Raw genomic sequence first — 26918 nt, 5'->3', positions numbered from 1 at the left:
GGCTGTTCACACTGTTTATTTGCGTCTCTGGGAAAGTCAAGAACATTGGGGCCTCATCACACATCGAAAGCAGAGCGGGAAGCAAGGGCACTTCAGCGGAGGCTCACAGCTCGAGGACTCAGGTGGACTCGAGGAGAAAGGGGGGGTTCCATGGCCACTGCTCAGAGTCACCTCAGAGAGGGCCTCTCATCCCAGCCACCCAGGGGCAGGGCCGAGATGGGGACCCAGGCTGCGGTCCAGGACGGCCCCTGCACCCACCCTGCTGAGGTGGGGGGCGGCCGGGGCCTTGGGCACCAGGCTGCAGGTCCCTAGGGGAGGGGCCGAGATGGGGCCTGGTTATCCACAGCCCACACGAGAGGGCCTGTGAGCATGTGCACTAATGTGCCTCTGGGGACGAGTGTGGCTGCAACCAGGGAGATGTGTCTGTACATCTAGGTGTCAGCTGCCCCCAGGAGGGGAGCCCCTCACCCCTCACCCCTTCCAGTGAGAGGGGGGCAAGTGCACATCAGGCTGGGCAGCAAATGGGGGTCTCCAGCTGCAACCCAGGGGAAGCTCCCTGTCCCAGGTGATGTGCCCCCCCTCCACTGCCCAGGATGAGCCAAGCCCAGCAGAGCTGGCGGTGGGCCTGATCTCTGGGGTATGGGTGGGGAGACCCAGGACCCTGGTCCAAGCAGGCTGGAGAAGGGGCCAGGCCAGGGGCGGTCCCCCAGGGTCCCTGAATTAGCACCAGGAGGAAGGAGGGCCCAGAGGGGGTGGGAGCTCAGGACATAAAGGGGCTCACGTGGCCCTGCCTTGTGCAGGAGGCAGCTCGAAGACCCCCGGCCCAGCCCAGCCAGAAGAGAGCACAGCGGTCACGCCCCTCCTAAGTGGGTGGCATATCCTCAGGGCTCCCCCTTCCCAGGTTGCATCGTCCACTGGCTGCGCCCACATAGAGCATTGCGGGGAGGGGCACATCAGGCTGGGGTGTCCAGCGGGGCCCATACTCCATTCCAAGACCTCGAGCTTGGGCTCCCCAAAGAGGCACAGCCTCACCCCAACTGCCCGAGATCTGGACCCAGCGCCTTGGCCAGGGAACCCCCCCACTTCCAGAGGCTGAGTGGAGACAGAGAAGGCCCCCAGAACCCCTGGTTCCCGGGACCCCTCTCCGGCAGGGTGTCCCCTCAGGGACCTCATTGGAGGTGGCAGGAAGGCACAGGCAGGAGGCCCAGAGGGAGGTGGGCTGGCCTGGGGCCGCTTTGAGGCTCCAGGTCACACCAGCCAGGACCGCTGTGGGCAAGAGCCGCATCTGTGGAGCTGCCGTGACATGGGGGGGGCCCTCGTTTGGGGAGAAGCGGGTGTGTCCGTGTCTCTCCTACCAGGCGTGGGTACACGGCTCAGTGGTTTAGGGTGTGGGGGCGGTGACGGGAGGGGGGAACCCCTGTCCCTCTCTTTCCGGTGAAAGAAAACTCAGAAGGAACGTGTGAAAACACAGCATGTCCTGGGCCCGTGATTGTGGGTGGAGGGTGGACGGGCGCCAGGAGGGCTGGGCTGTGTGGGTGTCTGGTGTGGAGGGTGGGGCCGGGGTCTGGGGGGCCGGGTGGGTCACATAATGGAGCAGCATTTACAGCGCTGCTTCTTCACGTCGAGGTCCTGGGGGTCGCTGGCAGGGGCCTCGAGCCCCACCTGGTTCTCTTCCCTGGAGCCCTCGGTGGCAGGGGGCTCGGCCGCACTGCCGTTGGGCGGGGCAGGCTCCTTGGGCTCGGCCGCGTCCTCGATGACCACCAGCTCTGCGGTGATGGTGTCCTGCAAGCCCAGAACCTTCTGGGTCTCGGCCTCATCCTCCACATTCTGGTAGCCCATGAAGATCATGGTGACTGGGGGCTCCTGGCCCGGCTGGATGCCGGGAGGGCCTGACGTGGCCTCGCCAGGCTGGGCCTGAACTCCAGTGATCTCCCGCCTGGATGGCGTGGTCCGGACGGCCTCCTCCGACGGCCCCCGGGGCTCTGCTGACCCGGCCACAGACCCTGCCTCACTCAGCGTGACCTCGTCCGCCTTGTGGATGAGTTCGTCCACCTCAGAGGAGCTCAGTGGGTGAATCCCATTCTCCGCCGTGCCGTCCACGGCGTGGACCACTGGCATGTGGGGGGAGAGAAAGAGAGAGTGAGCTGGTTCCCGGACAGGAGGGAAGGCCTGGCAAGGCTAAGAGCCACCTCTAGGCTAAAGGGGAATCACAAACTAAATTACACCTTTAGAACCAACTGACAATTAAAGCTCCTATGGGAATCTGTGGGCACAGGCAAATTGGTGCACAGAGGAAAATTTATAGGCACAAAAGCATGTGTTAGAAACCAAGAAAGAATAAATGAATTGGGATTTTATTGTCTCGCAGTTTGAAGCATTTCCATATTCCCTAGTCAACTTGCTCCCAGGTGATTACCTTGCAAAGTAGGTCTGTTTGTTTCCATTGCAAAGACGGAGAAAATGGAGTTCAGAGAAGGGTAGTTAACTGGCCCAACGTCACACAGCTGGCTGCGGCTGGACCCTGCTCTTTCTCCCAGACTAGGCATTCCTTTCATGAGGATTTGCAGGGATTCTGATTTCCTCCTTCCCTGAGCTCATGTGGATGATCTTGAATTAAAGTTTAGTTCATTCACCCATCTTTCTTGTTTTCTAGTAAATGCCCCAAAGGCTATACATTTTCCTCTGAGTTCTGTTTCAGCTGCAGTTCATGGATTACATTATGTCATTCTGTTTCAAGTGTAAATATCTTATAACTTCCATTTTGATTGATTACCTCTTTAAGCCAAGATTTATTTAGAAGAGTGTTTTTAAATTTGGGGGAGTGGGTGACTGTGGTCCAGGAAAACAGTGTAAGATACAACCTTGTAACAGGACATGGTCACTTTCTGAAAATGCTCCACCCTTGTTTGAAAAGAACGTGTATTCTCCATTGGGCAGAGTTTTGTATGTGCAGTCAAGCTTGTTAAGTGTATTTTCCAATCTCTCCGGCTTTTGTCATCCGTGTCCCCCTGATGTGTCATTTTCTAACCTGTGTTACAGTCTCTGAGGACCAGACTTCAGCACCCGGGAGGAGTCCCAGCTGTGGTCTGACGCCAGCCCCAGATCACAGCCCTTCTAGAAACACAGCTGCCCAGCTGCTTAGCATGGAGAGAGGGACACACTGGAAGCCCCAGGGACTCGCCTCCTCCCGGGCCAAGGGTCAGGGTTGGCCAGTTTCTGGCTTCTGGCCAGAAGGAAAGTGCTTTCCACTCTCAGTTTCCAAATCCCTGGGGAGGGGCGTCCATGCATCAAGGCCTTGCAGTGACTTTGGGCTGGAGGCCCAGAGGGTGGGGTGTGCCCAGGTCACACAGACCCAAGCTAGGTATTTCCCACTGGCCACTGCCCCAAGGTAGGAATCCGAGCCCTTGGCTGCCATGGAAATGGATCACCTTCCCATTGCTAAGCAACCAGAGTCCAGTCTGGCGGGTCCTGAATCCCCAGGGGTTGGGCCAGGCAGGGCTCAGTGGCCAAGGTGAGGACCTTCTGTGAGCACAGACATCTCTGCCCCTTGGCCCTGCGCGGTCTCATCCTTGTCCAGGAAATGGGGCAGTTGGGACGTGCCCAGAACCACACAGCTCATGAGAACTGGAGCTGGGATTCTACTTGGGTCGATGCCCCCAAATTACAGCAGAGCTGGGCTGTGACAAGACCCCTTTAATAGCATCCTGGATATCCCAGAGGTCTGAACCTCTAAGAACACGAGGCTTTGGGAATCAAAACCACAGTGAGATACCACTTCACACCCACTAGCATGGCGATAATAATAATTTAAAAATGGTCAATAATAAGGGTTGTTGAGGATGTGGAGAAACTGGAACCCTAATGCACGGCTGGTGGGAAAGTAAAATGGTGCAGCCACTGTGGAAAACACCCCAGCAGTTCCTCAAATGGTTAAACCTAGAGTCCCCACGTGACCCAGCAATTCCACGCCTAGGTATCACCCAAGAGAAGTGAAAACATACGCCCCCACAAAAACTTGTATAGCATAAAACCAAAAGGTGGAAACATTCCAAACGTCCATCAACTGATGACTGGATAAACAAAATGGGGTCCATCCATACACTGGAATATTACTCGGCCATAAAATATAAACATGGATGAACCCTGAAAACGTGATGCTCAATAAGAGAAGCCAGACACAAAAAGCCACACAGTGTGTTATTCCATAGATGGGAAACGTCCAGAACAGGCAAATACATAGATGGAGAGTGGATTCGTGGTTGCCATGGTGGGGATGGGACAGGGATGGGGTTTCTATTTGGGGAACAGAAATGTTCTGGAATCAGCTAGTGAGGGTGTACAACATGGTGAATATTCCAAAACCCACTGAGTTGTATACTGAATTGTATGGGTGTCCTGCATCCTCTATCTCCAAATTCCATATTCTCATGAGGGCAGCATTTACAGACTTACTAATGGACCCTGAGGCTGAGCTGTGCTAATTTTATACTTGACTCAAGGGATCAGCTCTGGGGACCCCATGTCCTGAAGAAAGCAAATGTTTGCCTTGACTTCACATGTACTTTTAACACCTTCTTAAAATGTTATCATTACTAAGGTGGGTTTGCTTCTATTCCTGGCATCATAGCAAATGTTGCCCCAAATTTCCCCTCCCCAGGCAGGTCATGCCGAAAATAAACAGAAGTTTAAATGCCAAAATGTTTATGAGATGGCTGTCTAAATTCTGACAGATTTCACAGTTTAAAGGAAAGTTTTCCTTAGTTTAAAAAAAAAAGTGAATTTTACGTTCTGTGAATTATATATAGAGAGAGGCAGGCACTCAGGAGCTTTTGCCAAAGCTGCCCTCTCCTGCTGTTCCTAGCTTCCTTGTGGGTATTTCCCACAGCTTACTCCCCTCCCAGCCGTTAGAGGGAACCCTAAAAACCAAACCAGGTCTCAGCACCGTGGCCCCTGCCACCCCCGCCAAGGCTCACCATCCCCCCCACACTCCGCATCAGCCGCATGGGCTCCTCTGATTCCCCAGTCCAGCAAACTCCATCCCACCTCAGGGCCTTTGCACATGCTGTGTCCTCACCAGGCGCACTGCTCCCCTACGCCCACTGTGCACCTTCTCACCTCCTCTGCCCCCTCCCCGCACTGCTGGACCCTCACTCGGCCCCCTCTGCACCTCTGGGGGGTTTTTTGTAGTCTTTATTACAACAGTAATTATTTAACTGAGTTATCTGTGAAACTGGGGTTGAAGGGCTGGGCCCTCTGGCTGGGAAGCACCCAGAACAGCAGGCGCCACTCAGGATTCTCCTCCCCAGCCCAGCCTGGCGCTGGCCACGCCTCCAGGTGGGTTCTTGGATGGAGCCTGGCGGGGCGGTGGCGGGGCGGTGGCGGGGCGGGGGAGGGGCGCGTACCTTTGGTCTCGTCCTCGTAGACCTTGATGCCCTGAGGGAGGTGCTCCCGGGGGAGCACGGTGGTGCTGGACAGCACCCGGGTCTCCCCTGTCACCTTGTCCTTCTCCACCGTGATCTCCACCGAGTACATGGCTGGCACGAGAGGCACGGGTCACGCCGCGGCCCACCTGCCCATGTGCCCCCCGCCGGGCTGCAGCCAAGCCAGGAAGGGGAGCCGGCAGCGCAGAGCCAAGCAGCGGGTGCCCTCGACGCGGTCCCCCCCAGCTCAGCATCCTTCCCTAGCTCCCCAGTCCCGTGGGCGAGGGGTCTGAATTCCTGTGCTCGGGATCCGAGGACATCCCGGCCACCCCGCCCCGTCTGCAAAGCCTTGAACTGTCCCAGTGACTCGGGGGCGTCCCTGGTCCACTCCAGCCAGGACTGGAACGCGGGTGAGCAAGCTCGCGTCTCGCAATGTTCTGGACTGCCGCATTCTCTGTGCTGCACGTCTAAGTCGACCACTGATATATCGATATTCTCACCTGCTCCACTGTGGAGAGGGGATGATGCCCTCTGGACAGGAATGCAGTCACAACCCGTTAAGGCCACCGCTCAACAGCCAGCATCTGCCCCCGTTCTGCAGACATCGTCTGCCTGGGGTCCCCAGCCCGCCTCCATGAAGGGCCCCACATCACCACGGCCAAGACCCCTCCCCACCTGCCCCTCCCAGGTCTTCCCATTCCTCACAAGGACACCTCCGTTCTCCCTCCTCCCTCTCTCACCACTCCCATACCCGTTCCTCGGTCCATCTGCAAATTCCCGGGTGCTGCCTTCAGGACTCCCAGAACCCGCCCACTTTTCGTGCCTCCGCAGCCCCTGCGCGGGGAGCGGGGGAGAGCTGCATCCGCCCCCACTATTCCCCACCACCTTCACCCCACCATTCCCCAGCCCTCTCGCATCTCCCCTGTCCCCCACAGCATGCCCCCACCGTCCTCCTGGACCATCTGCCCCACCATTTCCTCCTTCATCCATCCCTTCCCTTCATCCCCCCACCATCCTTTCCCCTCCCCGCCACCCCTACCATTTCCCCCCACCATCCCTCGCCATCATCCCCCCACCCCCCACACAATAACCCGCCATCCTCCATCATTTACGCCCCACCTTCACGCCCCCCCACCCCTCCCGGACCCCCGCCGTCCCCTCCACCCTATCGCCGCCGCCGCCCACGGCCTGTTCTCCCCGAAGCCGCCTGGGGGCGCCTGTGAGAACCCAGCGGGGCGCCCTGAGGGCCCCACGCCACGCCCCACCCCACCCCTGGCCCTGCATGTCCTGACCCGCCCCGTCCCCTCCTCCCCCTCCCCGCCTCACTCAGGCTGCTCCAACCAGCACTGGCCTCCCCGCGGCCCTTCCCACCCGCTAGGCCAGGCGCAGTGCTGTCCCAGAGCCTTTGCCCTGGCGGTGCCTCCTCCTGGTGTGACCTCCGCCCCACCTGCGTGCCTCGCCCCCTCACTTCGAGTCCTTGTTCAAATGTCACCTCCTAAGTCAGGCCTCCCCTGAGCCCTTTAATTCAATTGTTCCCTCTCCAGCTCCCCGTGCTCTGCTGTATCCTCTCTGTAAGTTAACCATACAGGCTTTCACTGCCATCAGAACCCCTGCTCTCCTGGCTGCGTCTCTCCTGCCTGGCTCACAGCAGGTGCTCAGCAAGCACCATAGAATGAATAAGTGGGTGAAGGATGCTCTGTAATCCCACATCCCTCTGAAGCCTGACACCCCACCATCAGACGTACAGTTGGACAGGCTGTGCACTGCTCAGGGTCACCGGCTGGGGGCCTCTGGCTTTGAGCTTGGGCAGGGCTGCTCTAACTGGCACACCCCCTTCTGTCAGCCGCCCCCGGTGTCGTCACGCCCTGGTCTTCACTGCCCTCCTTGGTTCTGTGCCTCCAAACTAACCTCGGGGACAGAAGCAACAAGGTTCTGCCGTTCGTCGTGACTTCTGGTCACTCTTGTTACTGGGTTTGTGCTGGGCCCTGGGCACGAGGTCACTACAATCCCCCCCCAACCCGGTGCCAGCCGTCATGTGATCAAGCAGGGATGTGAACCTGACCTTGTAGAGTGCTGAGCACTAATTCTGACTCTGCCCTGCTTGGTTACTTCCAGGGACAGGGTGCTCACTCCCTCTCCCAAGGTGGGCCGAGGATGATGAAGGGAGGGAAGGTTTGCAGTGAGCGTGTGAGCCTGTGCCCGCCTCCCTCCTCCCGGGCCCCGGGAGCGAGCTGCAAGGTTGGGGGATGGAAGCCAGGAGGGGCGTCAGGTTAGAAACGCCATGCGAGGGGGCCCATCTTCTCGGGGAAGCTGAGCTGGCTTGTGACGGATGTGCCAAAGCAGAGGGGGCGCCCGGCCCCACCCAGGCTCAGAGCTGCGGCCTTGGTCCAGCTGCCCCCCCATAACCACAGCCCCCACCAGATATTGCTGAGGGTGCGTCTGCATCCGACCTGGCCCCCTGACCTGGCCCCCCCAGGGCTGACACTCAGCCCAGGACAGTGGCTGGACATGGGTCTGAGCCTGGGGCCAACCCACCTGCCTTCATCATGGTGGAGCCTTCAACCGTCCTCAGGGGGGTGTTGGAGATTCGCTTCTCTGCTTGGGGGGCAAAGGGAAGAGAGAGAGAGAAAGATTCAGATGAGAAAACACACAGATTTCCCCCCCTGCAAGACATGTGAACACCCCCCAGATACATGGACTCCCCCCAGGCACATGGACACACCCCAGACACGTGGACACCCTCAGGCATGTGGAGACACCCCCAGACACTTAGACCACCCTCCCACACACTCACCCAGATACCTGGATCCTCCCCCTAACACGTGCACGCACCTGGACCCCTCCGCACATGTGTGCATGCCCAGAACCCCCGAGCACACATGGAATCGCTCCCCCAAAAGAAAACACACTTCAGCCCCACAGTCCGTTGCCCATCTCTTTGACCCAAATGATTTTCACAAAATCCCTGAGAAGCCTGCATGGATTTTTTTTTAATTATTAATTTTTAATTCCACAGTAAGACAAGGAGACATTCTCTCCCCATGAATAATTAACTCATGACAAATCAGGCCAAAGACACTTCTGGCTACCACCTCCAATCCTGGCTGGTGGCGCTCTTTCCATGCTTTACACACAGAAATAGAGACGCTCAATATATATTTTAAAATATAACATGTTAAAGAAATTTAATAGACTTAGTAATATAGTTAATAAACGGTTACAGCTAACTGTATGTACTTAAATGTCATGTGTACATGTGACGTGTTTGTCGATGTGTACACTATACACCCACAATAAATCTGGGGGGGAGGGCGTAAAATGGGTGCCAGAGTTCAAACTTTGGGCTTATTTCTTTGTTTCCTGGACGGTAGTCTTCCGCATCTGTGTGTGTGGGACCCTTGTCTTTTTATTTTATTTTACATTTTATTTTATGTATTTATTTTTTAAGGCCATGCCACGCAGCTTGCAGGATCTTAGTTCCCTGACCAGGGACTGAACCCGGGCTCCATCAGTGAAAGTGCCGAGTCCTAACCACTGGACCGCCAGGGAAGTCCCAGGACCCTTGTCCTTTTAAATAGTGCACTATCTCCAGGACAGCCAGGACCCTGATTTCTCAGCCCCACCAATCCCGTTTTACAGATGCGAAAACTGAAGCCCACCCACCTGCCCTGGAGCCCAGAGTAAGTGGGTGTGGAATAGGGGCAGGGCCGGCCAAGGCCAGGCGCCCCGCGTGGACAGGATGGACCCACCACAGGGCTAAGACCTCAGCCAGACACGCCCCGGCAAAGCCAGCTTCCTCACCTGTAACACGGGTGCTGCAGCAGCCCCACCCAGAGATGTTGTGAAAATTCGATGAAATGATATTAAGGGGCCCTGGGCCGGCTCAAAGTCGGGGCTCGCTGAGAACAGTGACAATGCGAGTCATTGTGCTATTATTTTTACTTTCTAGCAACAATAGCACCTTAAAGTCACCCTCCCTTGCCTGCCATCCCCCATCTGGCCAGCAGAGGGCACCGGGGCCCGGCCCGCCCCTTCCGGAAGACGTACCTTTGGGCGTGCCCACCGGGGCCTGCAAGAAAGAACGGAGAGGTCAAGGGTGCCGGCGCCCCCTCCCACATGACCAGTGTCCCACCTGCCGAGGCTGGAGCCTGGGGAGGGCCTGGCTGAGCGGTGACCCCATCAGAGGGGCTGTCTCCTCCTGGACCGATCCCCCACCCTGCCCTAGCCTGTGACAGCCAGAAAGGTCCCAGCCTGCTCAGAAGCCTCCTGGGGCTCCCAGAGCTCCCAGAACAAAGTCCAACCCTTCCTGGTGAGCCCCAGGGCTTGTGCCGGCGGAGACCTACCCACCGGCCCCTCCTGCCTCCTCCCACCCCTGGCCAGCGTCCCTGGCCTCCTCGCTGTTCTATGAGCAGTGTCCCTCGGCTTCGAAGGCCCTTCCTGGATTTCCACTTGGCTGGCTGCTCGCTCAGCCCCCTGACCACCCAACCTAAAGATGGCTCCCCGCCCCCATCCTGGACTGTCCCTCAGGTTACCATGTTACTTACCTAGCCAGGAGGTGGGCATCGTGAGGGCAGAAACCACTCCAGCACGCAGTCTGTGCTCAATCAACCTCACGGAAAGCCCCCTCTCAACTTGAATCCGAGCCTGGAGAACTCCTACTCAACCCTCAAAACCCATCTCTGGGAAGCCTGTCCAGCCCTCCCATGAATCAGACACCTCACTGGGGACTCCACAGCACCCCATGCTCCCCCACAATAGGTCCGACCACCTTCCTGTGTTTGCAGTTGCCTGATCATGCCCATCTGCCCACTCAGCAACAGCTCAGGGAAGCCAGGGCCTGGGTCGACATCCTCTTGGTCTGCCCCAACCAAGCCTTGGGAAACAGTGAGGGCAGGGGCTGTAGGCTCCAGACTGAAGCTATCAGAGCAGCAGCTGGAGAAGGACTGGGGCACACAGCAGGGATGTCTCCCCAGCTGCAGCTCATCTGGGGTGGGGGTAACAAGGGTGGATGGGGGGAGAGGAGGCGTGTCCCACAGCCCCCTGAGTCCTGAAGACAACAAAGGTGGTTGGGAGACTTCTACATTTGCCTTAACATACTGTGGCAACCACAAGCTCGGGGTCCAGAGTTCCAGGGTCTGGTTTCACCTGAACCTGGTCGGATGTCACACCCTGAAATCAATGGCTGAGCCCAGTGAAGACCACTCCTCAGCTGTGCGGCCTTGAGCCAGTCTCTCAACCCCTCTGGGCCTCAGTCTTTTATTTTTTTATTTTATTTTTTTTGGCTGCACCACATGGCGTGCGGGATCTTAGTTCCCTGACCAGGGATCGAACCCGTGCCCCCTGCAGTGGAAGCGCTGCACTGGACTGCCAGGGAATTCCCTGGGCCTCAGTCTTTGTCTTCCATCTAATGGGGACGCTGCTCGCACCTGAAAGGGCTGTCATGGGGATTAGACAGGTGATGCCTGCAGTGCTCATGAACGTGAGAAGGATGACAAGCAGGGAGAGACCCTTTAGCCGTGAAACGCTGGTTTTCCACTGACCCACTGACCCCCCATGACGCCCCCGCACGGCAGGGAAACTGAGGCCCAGGGAGGCAAAGCAAAGCATGCAGGTCACACAGCTGGGAAGTGGCCAGGCTGGGATTTGGATGCACCACTGGCCACAGCCCCAGAGGCAGTGAGGGTGTCTGGATCTGGGCCATCAGGGCGGCGCCCCGGGAACCTCTTACCTGCTGAGAATTCAGCACAGCCTCGGCCCTCTGGTCCTCCTGGGCGGGGCGTGGGGCCGGGGCGGGGACAGGGCTGCGGGCAGGGCTCGCAGCTGCCGGGCTCTCCCTGGCGGCGGCCGGCAGTGCATCCGCGTTCTCCAGCTCCTCGATCTCCTGCTCCAGCCTGGGGACGGCGCACGAGGTGACCACCCTGCTGGGCACTTACGGTGCCCAGCACCGCCCGGCACGTCCCAGAAGGGCTTCCTTAACTTGGATGTTTTCTAACGACCTTGCGAGGTGTTCTCCTTCCCGCGTGTGGGAGGGGAAATGGAGGCCTGGAGCAGTGCCAGCAGGCCGCAGAGCCGGGACCCGAACCCAGGGGCCGGCCGGTCCCCGGATCCCTGCACCGCCCGTGCCACTGCTTACTCCTCTTTTTGCTTTCAACAGACTCTCCTTTTTTCCACTCAAATACATTTATTTTTACAAGAATCCTCATCTCTCCAGGGAAACTGGAAAAACCATGTCACTTTCCAAGTATTAGAAGATAATGGTGCACATAAACCCAGTGAAAACAAGACAGGCATATTCAATCCGGCCTGAAGCATCACCTGCCTGAGCTGCAGACATTAAAGGCACTCAGCACCCGGGGACACGTTCTCCTTGAAGACTCAGGACAGACCGCGGGTGCGTCTGCAGCCCCCTAACAAAGTGAGCCCAGGTTGGCAGGCTGGACACAGCTGGGGTCAGCCTGGAGGGCTTCCGGGAGGAGGTGTCCAGTGGGGACACTGAGCGGGCAAAATGCAGGTGATGGAACCACCTGAGGAGTGGGTTGCCCTGGCAGGAAGAAAGCCAAGGCCCCCGAAAGCCAGCCACACAGTAGGGCTCAAGGGGAGGCCCTCCCCTGGTACAGGGCTATACCCAGCAGGGTGGGAGGGGCAGGAGACCACCTGGCCCAGTCCCCCGTGGCCGGTGATTCCCATCGACCTTCCATCCCACCCGCAAGTGCCTTCTGCCTGCTCAGTCCCTACCATCTCTCCCGGGCCCATTTCAGCCCCGCCTCCGTCTGGGCAAACAGGTCACAGGTGGGAAAACGGAGGCCTGGGGAGGGGAATCCCAGCCAATACTCTCCCACTTTCTTCCAGATCAAACACATCCAGACAGGATCCCGAGGTCCCCACTGTGGGGCCTGCCTCAGCGTCCGCTGGCTGGAGGGCTGGCCCATGCCTTTAGGGCCTTCCCTGGCCCAGCGGACACTGGGATTTTGGCCACTGGAATTTTGGCTGTCACTTCCCTCCGCCTGACCCCGCTGCCCCGGGAGCTGAGCCTGGGCGGCCGCCGGCCCACCAGCCCGCCTGCCCGGAAACTCCTCAGGGCCTTTTGTCCCAGCCCGGGGCGATGGTCACTTTCCCCGGCCTGCCCCCTCCCCCGGCTTCCTGCAGGCCCAGCTGCAGTGCCTCCGTGGCTCCATCAGCGCCGGGAAGAGCCAGCTGGGCTGGCGCCAGGAAGCCCTGGGGGAGGCCGCATCTCCCACGCTCAGAGGCGCACCATCGCCCTGCCTCCTCACCTGCCCGCTGCGGGGTGGAGAGGAGGAGGGGTCACACGGGCAGCAACCCCCTCCCCGAGCCTGGGCGGGAGGCTCCCCCCACAGCGCCCCCTCCCCCCAGGCACAGGGGCCCGCGGGTGGATCCCACTCCTCCGGCATCTCACCGAGCCCTCCGCGGCTGCCGCGGCCCCACCCACCTGGAGATGGATTCTTCCAGCAGCCGCGCCTTCTGCTCGTCCTCCTGCATCTGTCTCCTCATGTCCTCGTCCCCCTCCGAGGCTGAGGACGGCGTCCCCGCCAGCAGCCAGCGTTCCCGCAGCGCCTTGGACTGGGACAGTGGGGACCAAGGTCAAAGTCAGGGTCGGGGCTGGGGTCAGGTTGAGGTGGGGGTCAGGTTAGGGTCTGAGTCAGGACTGGGATCAGGATAGGGGTCACCTCAGCCTTCCTGCCCCCCTGCTCCGGCCGAGGCCGGGGTCCCTGGACGCTGCCGCCCCCTCCCTGGCCGAGGCTCCGCCCAGACCTTCAGGTGCTGCAGCTGTCTCCGGTCGTCCTCCAGCTGCCGGCGCCTGTTCTCGATCTCCGCCTGCCTCCGCCGCTTCTCCTGCCAGACGGACCATGCGGTCAAGGCGGGCGTGGGGCGCGGAGACCCCACAAATGCCCAGGCTTTGCCCACACGGATCCCGCTTTTTCTGTAAATGGCACCCCACCGGCCCCCCCACCTATGGCCCAGCCTGTGCCATCTACCTGCCCCCCTCCTGTCCCCCTCCACCTCCCCCCAGCTTGTCCCCCCACCTTCCCCCCGCCGACCTTGGCATAAGGTTGAGGTCCTACCACATGCCAGCTCGGTCTCCCTCCTGCAGGTGGGCTGCCCAGGGGCTCTGAGAGGGCTCTCGGCCTGAGTCCACATTCTGAGCACTAAGGGGTTCTCGACATTTTCATTTTGTGGGGAAGTGCCAGCAGGCACTCAAGTTTCCCACTCTACACTGGGGTTCTGTGTCCTGGAGCCCCAGGCTGGGTGTGGGGAGCCCCTGAGACCCCAGGTCCCCCCAGCCTCCCCCCACTGGCCACACCATCCTCTGGACCAGGAAAAACTCACTGCAATGGCCTGGAGCCGCTCCTGCTGGGACGTGGTCTCTGCCGCCAGGACCCTGGGGGGACAGAAAAGGTCAAGTGAGGTAGGGGGTCCACCCCAACCCTGCTTTTGGCAGATCCAGTTCCAATCCCCACCCTGTGTCTTCCTGCTGGGTGAGCCAGAGTTTCCCATCCGCGGCATAGGGCCATTACCCACCCCACTCAGAGGCACCAGCCTCCTCTCCCTGCAGCCTTTTTTTTTTTTTTTTAAGTCTTTATTGAATTTGTTACAATATTGCTTCTGTTTTATGTTTTGGTTTTTTGGCCAGGAGGTATGTGGGATCTTAGTTCCCCAACCAGGGATGGAACCCTCACCCCTTGCATCATGTTGACTTAAAAAAATATATATGCACAACGTGAGAGTTGCAATTTTTTTTTTTGCGGTACGTGGGCCTCTCACTGTTGTGGCCTCTCCCGTGGCAGAGCACAGGCTCCGGACGCGCAGGCTCAGCGGCCATGGCTCACGGGCCCAGCCACTCCACGGCATGTGGGGTCTTCCCGGACCAGGGAACGAACCCGTGTCCCCTGCATCGGCAGGCGGACTCTCAACCACTGCGCCACCAGGGAAGCTCTGCGAGTTAAGTTTTATTTGGGGCAAAATGAGGACTGCAGCCTGGGAGACAGCGCTTCAGATAACTCTGAGAAACGGCTCCGAGGAGGCGAGGCGGGGAGCCAGGACATCTAGGAGTTTTGCAACAAAGGGCAGGTAGTCGGGAACGTCAAAAGTTTATAGTTAATTACAGAAAACCAGGACTTCCCTGGTGACACAGTGGTTAAGAACCCACCTGCCAATGCAGGGGTCACGGGTTCGAGCCCTGGTCCGGGAAGATCCCACATGTCGCGGAGCAACTTAGCCTGTGCACCACAACTACTGAGCCCACGCACATAGAGCCCACGCACCGCAACGAAGAGTAGCCGCCGCTCGCGCCACTAGAAAAAGCCCGCGCGCAGCAACGAAGACCCAATGCAGCCAAAAATAAATTAAAAAAAAACCTATATGTCATAAAATAACCTTTAAAAAAATAAAAGATAAAGAAAACCAGATATCTCAAGTGAAGGAATTTAGCGCTTTTCCATGTATGGGAAGATGCAAGAGTCTGGGCTCACTGAAACCATTCCTTTGATGTGCACCTCAGCTCTCTGGGGCCAGTGTCCTGACACATCCTGAGTTTCCTCAGGGCTCACCGCAGGGAATGGCTGCAGTCTGATGGCTGCTAGATGGCAAGTGTTCTTTTTTTTTTTTTTTTTTTTTGCAGTACGCGGGCCTCTCACTGCTGTGGCCTCTCCCGTTCTGGAGCACAGGCTCCAGACGTGCAGGCTCAGCGACCACGGCTCACGGGCCCAGCCACTCCGCGGCATGTGGGATCTTCCTGGACCGGGGCACGAACCCGTGTCTCCTGCATTGGCAGGCGGACTCTCAACCACTGCGCCACCTGGAAGCCCGGCAGGTATTCTTTTTAGCCCTGAGTTTCCTGAGGGCTCACCAGCTCACGTTGGAGGGTTGCAATCGTTGATGACTATAACATCCTTTGTTTATTGATATGGCAGGAAATATTCCATTTATAAATATTCCATTCCATTTATAAATATTCCACTCATCAATTGGAAGAGGGAGTCCCAACCACCAGACCACCACGGAAGTCCCCTCCAAGCAGCCTTATTCCTGCATTAATTCTCCCAACAAACCCTCCTGCCACCCCTCGGGGCAGGGCCAAGGGACAGGAGGAGTGAGGCCCAGTCTAGAGACCTAGGAAGGGCTTGAGAAGGAGAAGGCATTGAAGCTGGGCTTCTGAGGATTCATAGGAGTTCCCTGGGAATCAAAGCCTGGAGAAGAGTGTATCAGGAAGAGCAGTATCACCTTTCTGCTCAGACGGAGAGCCTGACCAAGGCCGGCCCCTCCTCAGCCTCAACATTCTCCAGCCCTGGGAGGGACACTTCGGGGAGGAAGGACCCTGAAGCCCCACCCCACAATCTTTGGCTGGCAAAGTCCTCCATGCTGTCCTGGGATTTCTGGGGCTTCTCACACTCGCCTCACCTGGAGTCTCCCAGGACTCCAAAGGCCCAGAGAGAGCTGTGAGCCTCCCAAAAACACACAGCAGGGGGATTCCCTGGTGGCACAGTGGTTGAGAGTCCGCCTGCCGATGCAGGGGGCACGGGTTTGTGCCCCGGACAGGGAAGATCCCACATGCCGCGGAGCGGCTGAGCCCGTGAGCCATGGCCGCTGAGCCTGCGCGTCCAGAGCCTGTGCTCCACAACGGGAGAGGCCACAACAGTGAGAGGCCCGCGTACCGCAAAAAAAAAAAACAACACACAGCAAAAAAGAAGCAAAGCTGAAATTTAACCCCAGACTCCCTTCTCATCCCACCCACGTTTTGTTTGTTTGATTTTTTGCCGCGCCACACAGCTCGCGCGATCTTAGTTCCCTGACCATGAATTGAACCTGGACCCTGGCAGTGAAAGTGCTGAGTCCTAACCACCGGACCACCAGGGAATTGCCCCATCCATGTTTTCTGAGAGCCCATCCAGTGCAGTTTTAGCCTTAAACTGGTATGCAGTAGGAGCTGGATAAATGTCAGGTGCCCTTAAAGGGACAGGACTTCATGCTGTTGAGGATCTGGGGCCTTCTGTGGGGGCAAGGGGCCAGCAGGAGGCCCAGGACCTGGAGGTTGAGTCATCCCTGCCCCTCCTCCCTGCTCTCCCGTATCCCCCCTCCCCACCTGGTGGGGGAAGAGGAGCTTTCAGAACCTGACACTTCCCTTCCCACAGTCTCCAGTCTGGAAGCTGCACACAGTAGGTGCAGTGAAATGCTCGGACCCCTGAAGCCCAGAACATCCTCTACAACGGGCCTCAGAATAACCTCACGCTTCCAGGGCCGCTGTGACAATGCAAAAGGTCGGTGGGGGGCGGAGGGTCTCGAGCCCAAGCGGGGGGCTTTGGGACCGTCTGCCTCAAATCCCCAGTGACCACAGGGCCACTCTTGGAGGCCCCGTCTCATGGGGGAGGGCCTGGCGGGCACGAAGGGGTTCTGAGCAGTGGGAGCCACAACCCCCCACCTGTCCCCCCATTTGCCCTGAGCCCCTTATCTTCACGGGCACGGCACTGAAATTACAGACCGTGTTTTGGGCCCCGCCCACTCCTTGGCCTTGTATCAGGGCCACCCCGAGGCCTCCACAGACCCTGTGGGTCTGGGCCTCGGTTTCTCCATCTGCACACCCCAGCTCCGGACGCTCCTGTATGTCCCCCGCCCCCTGTGGCTCAGAAGGGAAACAGGCCCCAAGTCGCAGAGCGCTCGGGGTCTACCCCGACTCAAGCCCCCGCCCCCACCCCGCCCAGGGCGGCTGCCAGGTGGACATCCATCCCGGGCTGCAGTGCCCCAGCCACCCGCCCCACTCAGGTTCGGTGGTTTCCTGGCCTTGCTGAGACCGGTGAAGTCATCGGGCTCCCACGCCCCAGCCAGGTGACCCCACCCAGCTCCTCCCTCCCAAGAAGGCACCTCCTCCCCTCCCAGGGGCCCAGCAGCACCAGCTGCACCCTCTGCAGTTTCCCCCGTCCTTCCTCAGGGAGGCCGGGTTCATCTGGGTGGAGTTCAAGAAAGGCTTGATCCAGCTATCTGGCTCAGATGCCCTTCCTGAAGGGCCAGGCCAGCTGGATTTCTAGGTCTGCCCCGTCACCCTGTGTGACGCCGGCAGGGTGCCACCCCCTGAGCTCCCCACACAGGCCTGTTTCCTCAATTCTTGCAGACGCCACACTTCCCACCGCAGCCCAGGCCTCCACCATCACCTGCCACCTCCCTGTCCCCTGACAGCCCACAGCCAGAGGCAGCTTCTCCAAATGAGAATCCAAACCAGTCGCTCTCCTGCTCTCAAGTCCCCCAGGCTCCCACCACCCTTTGCGAAACACCACAAGGCCCAGCCAGCACCCACTTCCCTGCCCTGGCGCCCTCCACTCTCCCTCCCGCTCACTCTGTTCCAGCCACCAGGACCTGCTGGCTGTGCCTGCCCTGCACCAAGTTCATCCCTACCTCAGGGCCTTTGCACTTGATGTTCCCTCTGTCTGCTATACGCTTCCCATAGCTGGAAACTGAGGCCCACAGAGGGCGAGTCACTTGCCCAAAGTCACACAGCTAGGAAGTGAGAGCTGGGATTCGAACTACAACTGCCCAGCTCCAGGCCACACCACAGGGCTTCCCCTTTCCTAGCCCCAGCGTGGCCTCCAGGGACCCACTCAAGCAGGAGGCAGAGTTGGGGGAGGGGGCATAGCAGCTGAGACCCCAGTGCAAATAGGGCCGTGGCGGGCAGAGCTACCAAGCCACCTAATGCCAGGTCCCCACCCTGACAGGCAGGTGGCCATTCAGGCCAGACACAGGGACACAGGGATGGCTGTGAGGCCAGCTCTCCAGGCTGGAGACAAGGCGGGCAGTGTCCTCGCTAGGGCGGCCAGTCTCTGCCGGGCCAAGCCAGGGCAGGGGAAGGTCAGGCGGGCACACGATGAAGAGGCGCCGGACCAGGCAGAGAATTTCTATCCCTCCCCATCCGCCTGGCTGTCTCAGCCCAGACAGCCCGAGGGCCGCAGGCTGTGAGCCCCACTCAGGTGCCCTTCCCGAGGCCTGGGGGCGCCAGAGCCGCCCGGGGCGCGGCCGCCGCCTCTGGTGATGGATGGCTGGGCCCACGGGAGGCGGTCGCCCTGGCAACCGCGCCATCCCCATGGCAACGCCGAGGCCTGCAGGCGCGCGGGGGTGGGGCCGGCGCCAAGCATCTCCCGTCCCCAGCCCGGCTCTGGGGGGCTGAGGGGCTGCCGGGCTCGGGCGTCAGGGGCTGCCTAAACAGGGTGGGGCTTGGATGGATAACAGGGTCTACCCAACCCCTGCTGCAGGAGGGAGGGCTCCCCGTTCTGGTTTTAGGTGCATCTGCCCAGGGAGGGGCTTCTACCCGAGAAGGGTCTGAACCCGCCCTCGGCGTGAGGCAGCCACGGTCAAGTGAAGATAATGCTCAGCATCATAAATCCGAAAAATAAAACAAAATAGGGGCTTCCCTGGTGGCACAGTGGTTGAGAGTCCGCCTGCCGATGCAGGGGACGCAGGTTCGTGCCCCGGTCTGGGAAGATCCCACATGCCGCGGAGCGGCTGGGTCCGTGAGCCATGGCCGCTGAGCCTGCGCGTCTGGAGCCTGTGCTCCGCCACGGGAGAGGCCACAACAGTGAGAGGCCCACGTACCGCAAAAAACAAAAACAAACAACAAAAAAACCCAAAATAGGACGATGGAACCCTAATAAAACAGCAATACAATAGGAACACCTTCCCCAGCGCTAACCATCTTCTGTAGGCGGGTCTCAGCCCCACTTTACAGAAGGGAAAACTGAGTCTGGGGAGGAGCGGGGTCTGTACACATTTGCTAAGTGTCCAATCTCCTGAAGATTCTGTGAGGCACGTGGGATAATTATGGCTGTTTTATCAATGAATGGACTAAAGCATCTAAATGGTGAAGTGGGGACCTGGACCCAGGCAGGGTCGGGCACACGGAGCACAGGGTCTCCCTGAGGTCTGGCGGGGGTAGGGGTGGTCAGTGGGGTGGTTGAGATGCTCACTTGGGCTCAGTGAGGGAAGCAGAGACCAGATTACAAAAGATTTCACAAGCTGGGCGCAGAAGCTGAGTTTTGGCTAAAACGCATGGGGAGGGTTTAGAGCAGCACGGCGGCTGCCTCCGCTGGCTGTGTGACCCGGGGCAAGTCACAGGCGTCTCTGAGCCTCCACTGGCTCCTCTGGGCGATGGGCCACAGCTCGCAGCTGCTGGTGGAGGGACATGCCCTCCGTCAGGACGCCCACCATCAGCACGCGCAGGTGTCTGGTCCTTGCGCGATTATTTTTATGGAGCATGGAGAAAATTCTGGGCTCGAGCAGCCTTGTGGGCGGCTCAGGACTCAGCGAGGGTGTCGGCTGGGAGCGTGTGAGATAATCCTGCTCCAGGAGATGAGCTAATGAGACCCAAACCCAGCGAGCCAGGCAGAGGCCTCAGCATTGCAGGCGTTTATTTTTTGAAGGCCCAGAGAGGTTACACAACCGGCTCAAGGTCACCCAGCCGGCAGGACAGACCGGGGCCGGAGGTGGGAGGCCGGGAGGTGGGAGGCCGGTGTGTGTGTGGGGGTGACACTTGTCTTTCCAGAGCCCACTCCTGGGCAGCTCCAGCAGGAATGAGAGGGTCCCAGCCCAGACAGGCAAGGAGCCCAGCGCTGGAACATTCCTGTGCTGACTGAAAGGAAACAGCTGACAACGACCTTGGCCACAGGTGGGGGGGTGGGAGGGAGGCAGAGTCACGCGGTGCGGGGGGTGGGGGGTGAGAGGGAACCCAGCGGCCCCTTCCCCCATTGGGTGGGGGATGGAGTGGGGGGAGGCTGGTTCCCAGCCCCAGCCTGGGTTCCTCCTAAGCGCCAGCACCTTCCTCGCTCCAGACCCTCCCGCAGTCCTGTCACCCTGAGTGAACCTCAGCCTCTCAGCACGCAGTTCAAGCCCCTGTGTTTGTCCCTCACCCTTCCCCAGTTCCCTGCCTTCCCCCTTCTCTCCTCCACCTCCAATCTCAGCTCAAACACAGCTGCCTCTTTCAGGAAGCCTTCCTAGGTCTCTCCCCTCATCAGGAAGGAATTCCCCTTCTCGAAGCCCCTCGGCACTCAGCGCAGGTGGGCCCCCGGGAACACTGCTGTCACTAGTGAGGTGAACAGCCCATGAGGCATGGGCTTTCTACAAGCTTCAAGGCAGAGACACATCTCCACCCCCATGGTGGGGACCAAGGTCGGAGCAGGTCCCAGACCCAGGGGAGCAAATCTTGTTGCCTATTAACCTGGGATGGGGAGGGGGGAGCTGGACCCTGCCCTGGGCCCTCACAACAGGATAGGGCAGCAGGGAATGAATGGGGGCCCTTCTCAGGCTTCAGGCAAATCCAGCAGCAGAGACCAGCCCCAAAGACCCAAGGTCCCTCCCACCCCTCACTCCGCTGCTCCCACCACCTCAGGGCCTTTGCACTGACCGTGTCCCCAGGCCTGGGGCACTTCTCTGCCAGGTCTCAAAGGGGCTCACTGATGGGCCTGTCTTCAGATGTCACCTCCTCACTCAGGCCTCCTCTGACCCTCATGAACCCCAGCATCTCCCAACACCGCCCCCTAGCCCTCACCATCAGGAAACACCTAATCATTTAACTTATTTTGTTGATTTCTCCACAATGACAGTGACTGTCTCTTTTTGTCCCTGCCGTGTCCCCAGCAGTTGGTACACAGCAAGTACTCAATAAATGTCCACTGGGCCAGCACATCAATTAGGGTCCTTCCATTTCCAGTGGGGGAACCCACCTAGGGGTTCCCCACCCTTGTCACATTCCTGCCACCCCCGGGGACCATCTGTCCTGTGATCACTTCCTTTTTTTTAAAGAAACTCACTGGCACATCTTACATTTATCTAAAACAGGACCTGGGTGCCTCACATCCAAGGAAGGACAGAGGACAAGCCCCAACCACCTCGGACGTGACTTACAAATTAATATATAAAGCGACCCAAATGCCCATCAACGGATGATGGATAAACACAATGTGGTCCCTCCACACACGGAGCATCACTCAGCCCTGAAAACGGGTGAAGCCCTGACACTCGCTACAACGTGGATGGACCCTGAGAACACGATGCTCAGTGAGAGAAGCCAGACACAGAAGGACACGCAGCGTGTGATTCCATTGATGGGAAACGTCCAGAACAGGCCAGTCTAGAGACAGAGAGTGGGTTCCTGGTTGTCAGGGGCTGGGGAGGGGGTGGGGAGTGACTGCTGATGGGGACGGGGTTTTCTAGAGGTGATGGAACATTCTGGAATTAGCAGTGATGGCTGTACAACTCTGTGAATGCACTGAAAAACACTGACTTGTACACTTTAAATAGGTGGATTGTGTGGTGTGTGAATGATATCTCAAAAAAGCTGGTAAGAATAAAAATATACACAGATACAGCAGAAATGCTGGCCCTCTCACCAAGGGCCTTGCTGGGGCCAGAGCTGGGGTCCTGCCCACCCCACGGGGCATTGTAAGGCCCTGCCAGCCATGCCCTGAGGCTCTCCAGGGTCAGAAGGATCTGAACACAAACTGACCTGGTCATCACCTGCCCGCTCCCTGACAGGTGTTACTAGAAGCCTCCCGCCAAGCCAGCTGCCCTCCCCCCACCACCCAGGCTGGGCTCCCAGGCCTGCCCTCACTCTGGTCCTCATGTATCTTGCCCACCACGGGGCCTGGCTTGGGCTTCGCCTCCCAATACCTGGCCCAGTCCAGACTGTTCCAGTGATGCGCTCTGACTTGCCCTGAGTTTCTGCTTGAAACCTGTCAGGCAGGAGACAGATACCACAGCCCAGTTCTCCACTCCTCAGACACCATGACCTCCACTCAGCCATCTCGTGCTGCATGGAGACCCCTCTGAAGCATGGCCAGGGTGCACTCTAGCCTCCCAGCACATACAGGGGCTGGGCCATCTTGCCCTGACCAGGCCACCGTCCCTGTAGGCAGCTCTGACCACCACAAAGTTCTGAAGTCAGTCTACGCCGACCCAGACCTCGGGTCCTGCCACCCCTCCCCCGGCTCTGGCTTTTCTCCCCAAGCTGCTCCCACTGTCCCTGTCCAGGCTGAGTTCTGACTTGCTTCTCCCTGCTCTGGCCCCTCTGCTGCCAGAGCCTCTTTCTGGTGCCTGGGTAAGAACCTCACTCCTCCCCTGCTCAGATACCATCCATGGCTCCCTGTGGCTCCCCAGCTGGGCACTGTAGGCCCAGAAGGACCTAGCCCCAAGAGCACAAACCAAGGAACACTGCCTTCTCCCAACACGTTCCCATGTCTGGTCCTTTGCACAGACCAGTCTCTGCACCAGGAACACCCTTCTGCCTGCCTGGGTAAACCCTTAAATATATTTCTCAGAAAAGGTCCATGACAGAATGGACAGGAAACCTTCCGCACACCTCAGAGAAGACCCTCCATGGGCTCCTCCAGACCCAGACCCCTCTGACCCTGCACAGGGCTAGGGTGATCAGCAGGGAGTGTTTCTTAAATGAACAGATGAGGAAATTCCCTTGTGGGACAGTGGTTAGGACTCGGCCCTTTCACTGCCGGGCCCCAGGTTTGATCCCTGGTTGAGGAACTAAGATCCTGCAAGCTGCACGTTGTGGCCAAAACCAACCAAACAAACAAACAAAAACCCAAAACAGATGACAGGCTTCCTGGGTAGAGATAGGATGGAGGGAATAGGGTCCCAGACTTGGAAAAAGGTGACGTGATACTCTTTAAGAAAATCAACCCACTTTCCTGCATCAAAACCTGAAGCCCTTGAAGATGGGCCCTCCCCATAGGGCTGGGACAGAGCTGTGAGTGGTCCTAACAGGGCCCAATCCCTACAGCACCCACCCTCCCCTAGCTGCACCCCACCCAGGAGGGGCCTGGGTGGGCTCGTGTCTCCATTCATCAGATGAGAAAAGTGAAGCCCAGAGAAGGGGGGTGGCATGACCGAGGCCCATGGGGGGTGAGAAACCCCCTCTCCATGCCCCACTCCCAAGTCAGCAGTCACAGAAGGGGTCCCTGGGGTGGATGCAAGGGCAGATGGCCCCAGGAGCCCAGACCACAACAAAGGCCACATTCTATGTAGCCCAGCCAGCCAACCAGGCTAACAAGCTGATGTCGGAATACCTAGGAGCCCCCCAGCCCACAGCCCCTGGATACAGGAATGTGCAAAGACCCCCTCCCCAGCCTTTCCTGGCACCTAAGAGGATGGCCCAATAGCAAATGCCAACATCACCCCTTTCTGGCTGTGTGGCCTCAGGCATGTCGTGTCACCTCTCTGTGCCTCAGTTTCCCCACGTGGACAAAGCACTCAGAACAGGGCCTGGTATACGGCAAGTGCTCAATGACTGTTAAGTAACTAAATCACACCTGCACTTCTCAGACCACCTTCCCGCATTCCTGCCACCACCTCTAGTATTAGCTGCTTGTCCCTTCCCTTCAAATCCACTCACTGTCTAAATCCAACCCCTTTGTTTTCAAAGGAAACAAAGTTACATCGTTACCCAGACTAAGAAAACCAGAAGCCACTGCCACACACATCAGAGTAAAAACATTAAAAAAAAAAAAAGATGAAAATAAAAACTTTTTATTAAGTTCAATTACCACTGGCTACTGCTGCCTTTTAACTGGTTCTGCTTCTCATTAAAGGGAGATTCGCAAGCGTGAAAGCAGCATTAAGAACCCACTTAGCACCCAATTGAGATGTTCTCCTTGAAACTGTCCAGGCCTCAGGGCGGTCAGGGCTCTGGGAAGGTCCCGACCCAACTCTGCTTTCCTGCTCTGCCCCAGGGTCCGAGCCTTCCCCTCACCCAGGAGAGGGGTTTGGACATCTGAGGTGGCAGCTCCCAGCTAAAATATCTTTTATTTTACTAGCCGGGGCCTGAGGGTCCCAGAGGAGCAGCACCTCACCCTCACCTGGGGCCACACAGCAAATCCTCCCCATAGCACGATGCACCCAGCTCCAGATCCCCCACCCAGGCCCCACCCTTGTCCCACATTCGGAGCACCACCCAGCGCCCACACTGGGCCTTGTAAGAATCCTTTCATTCTTAAGTTAATGAAAATTCGTTTAATCCTTAAATTAACGAAAAATTGTCAAAGTCGTAAACGTCTTTTTAAAAGAAACTTTCCAGCACCACCATAAGCTGCCACCATCTCCCGTGATGGCAAAATCCATGGAAACCGAAGGAGGTGGACGATTACGTCCTAGCGGCTGCTGCCTCCGTGCCTGGAGCCTGCTCTGCCCTCGTGGAGAAGGACGAAGAGCCTGGGCAGGTGTTCACGTAGGGCGGCACCAGATGGAGCCTCTCCCCACCCATCGTCACCCCGATTGCTGGGGACAGGCGATCTCGCACGGCTATTTAAGCGGTTAACACCAAGTCCTGTCCCACGCCTGCACCCAGAAAAGCCAGTGATCCGCCTAACGGGGGACCCCACAGAACCATATCTGACCCATGACCAAGAAGGCCTGGGGGCAGGGCAGCAAGCACCCGGGGGCCCTCGGTGTGCTGTGTGACCGTGGGCCAGCGGCTGCCCCTCTCTGGGCCTCCATAAGCTCATCGAGAATGAAAGGGGGGCTGGAAAGGAAACAATGGGGTCCATCCGGAATATCTCACTCCTCTGCTCTGAGTGGGCGTTTCCTCCCTCTTCACCCCTCCTCCCCCAGGCAGCCCCCTCCCCGGGGCCACACCCTGCCTAGGGCCTGTTGTGGGCAGGCCCACAGGCGTCCCCTTGGGCCCCAAGAGCAGATAAACAAGTGAGGGGAACGCAGCAGACTGGTCTGGGCCCCAGCTCCCCTGAGCCCCTGGCTGGGCTCCCGGGGCCGGGCTGGGCCTTTGTCTGGGTTTTCAAAAGCAGAGGACATAGGGTGTCGCCTTCCTGGGAGGGGGGCGGGCAGGAGGCTGCGGCTCCCACCCAGCTGAGGGTGTGGCGGGTCACGGGTGAATCCCTGGAGGAAAGTTGCAGGCTCAGAAAACACACCCAGTGGGAAGGGCAGAGGAGCCGAGCCGGGTGGGCTGGCTGGACCTCCATGTCCGGCCCCAGGCAGGGTGGGGACCCAGCCCACAGTGGGGCAGCTGCTGGCCCTGGGACAGGGTAGGTGGGCTGCGGGACACCAGACACCCCCTTCCCAGCCCCCTGCCCACGTAAACGCACTCCACAACCTCCCTGCATCCACCTGTGGGAGTGGGGGTGTGGGGGGATGCCCTGACGCCAGGAAGAGAGGACCTGCGTGGAAGCGACCAGGCACACTCACTGGGCACCTGCTGGTGCAGGACCGGCTGCCCGGCAGCTCCTCACCCAAGCCCCCAGACCCAGGCTGCCCACCGCATTCGCACCCGGGCCAGCGGGCTCTTGGCTACATCATTTGGGGCCCCGGCTACATCATTTGGGGCCCCACCTCGGGGGACACTTTCCCCAGGAAGACATGAGACCCAAGCTCCCCTGTTGGAAAGCACCTGGACCTCTGGTCTCACACACATCCCAGACCGGGAAGCCTGGAGAAAAGCACCCCTACAAGCCGGGACTTCGGGCGGGTGGATCCCCGCCTTAGCAGGGGCTCCGGACAGCACTTGAGGCCCTTGGGGAGGGCAGCCAGGCGAGGGAGGACCGGCCGGTGCGCATCCAGGGTGCAGGGCACGGCGAGCTCAGGCTGGGGGTGGGGGAGTAAGCTCACGGCCGGCCGGGGCAGTGAGGAGGGGTCCCCCCATCGTCCCAAGTGGACGAGGGCCTGCCCCGGGGGCGCGGGCCGAGCGCGGGCGGAGACACAGCGCATCCTCTCTCCACCCGCGCGCGCGTCCCGGGCCGCCCCCAGCCGCTGCCGCCCGAGTCCCCAGGAACCCGTGGGCCGCCGGGGCCGAATCGTGGGGAGGCCTGGGGCGGGCACGACCCAGCCCGAGTCCCTCCCGGGCTGAGCGGGGATCCCGGAAGCCCCGTGCCACCTCCCTGCCCGCGCGGTGGCGGCGGGATTGGGGGCCTCAGCCTCCCCGGCGCCCCCGGCCCGAGCGCGTTACTCACTCCATCTCCCCGCCGAGGTCCGTGGGTCCGCAAGGCCGGGCGGCGGGGGCGCGCGGGGAGGGCCGGCGGGCCGGCGGGCTAAGGCCTGGCGGCCTGGGCAGAACGGCGCGGGGGCGGCGGCACCGGCGCGGGCATCGCCCCGCGCGCGGCTGTTTATTGTCCGCGCGACGGCGGGCGCGGGGGGTGGGCTGGGCGCGCGCGCCGCCGCCGCCGCGTTTCGCTCGCGCCCCCTCCCGCCGGCTCCCGCCTCCTGCCGCCGCCCGCCTGCGCCTCCTGCCGGCCGCCGCCGCCGCCGCGCCCCGGTCGCCAGGCGCCGTTCCGCCCAGCCCGCCGGAACCTCTGGCCGCTCCGACCCATTCATTCCATCTCGGCGCGGGGCTGATTCTCCGGCCGAGCCAGTCCGGAGTCGGCCTGGGACGCAGCCTGGCCGCCATCCATCCCACCCCTCCCCGGCTCCTGGTCCGGAGGGGGAGCGAATGGGGACAAATAGCCCGGGGGAAGTCCAGGAGGCCGCTCCGAGGACCACGACCGTGATGCG

General features: G+C 59.5%; 1 protein-coding gene across 4 annotated transcripts; it reads right to left on the bottom strand.

The window, feature by feature from the left end:
• Positions 1–26582, bottom strand: PALM (paralemmin). Of its 4 annotated transcripts, XM_079703191.1 has the most exons (9): positions 26381–26582; positions 13767–13818; positions 13191–13271; positions 12868–12998; positions 11149–11311; positions 9468–9489; positions 7956–8015; positions 5403–5534; positions 1–2111 (listed from the first exon to the last, which is right to left on the bottom strand). In XM_079703191.1, the coding sequence occupies exons 1-9, from the start codon at positions 26383–26385 to the stop codon at positions 1582–1584; spliced, it is 1176 nt and encodes a 391-aa protein (XP_079559317.1). In that variant the 5' UTR covers positions 26386–26582; the 3' UTR covers positions 1–1581. The 4 variants fall into 4 exon arrangements, with proteins under 4 accessions (XP_079559317.1, XP_079559316.1, XP_079559318.1 ...); XM_079703190.1 differs by lacking the exon at positions 26381–26582 and having other exon boundaries at positions 13767–13998; XM_079703192.1 differs by lacking the exons at positions 5403–5534; positions 26381–26582 and having other exon boundaries at positions 7956–8018; positions 13767–13998.
• Between the last annotated feature and the right edge of the window lie 336 nt (positions 26583–26918).

Source organism: Hyperoodon ampullatus (assembly GCF_949752795.1).
Source record: "Hyperoodon ampullatus genome assembly, chromosome: 4".
Lineage (NCBI taxonomy): Eukaryota > Metazoa > Chordata > Mammalia > Artiodactyla > Ziphiidae > Hyperoodon > Hyperoodon ampullatus.
Note: the sequence above shows the minus strand (reverse complement) of the source record. Positions and strands in the feature narration are given on the sequence as shown.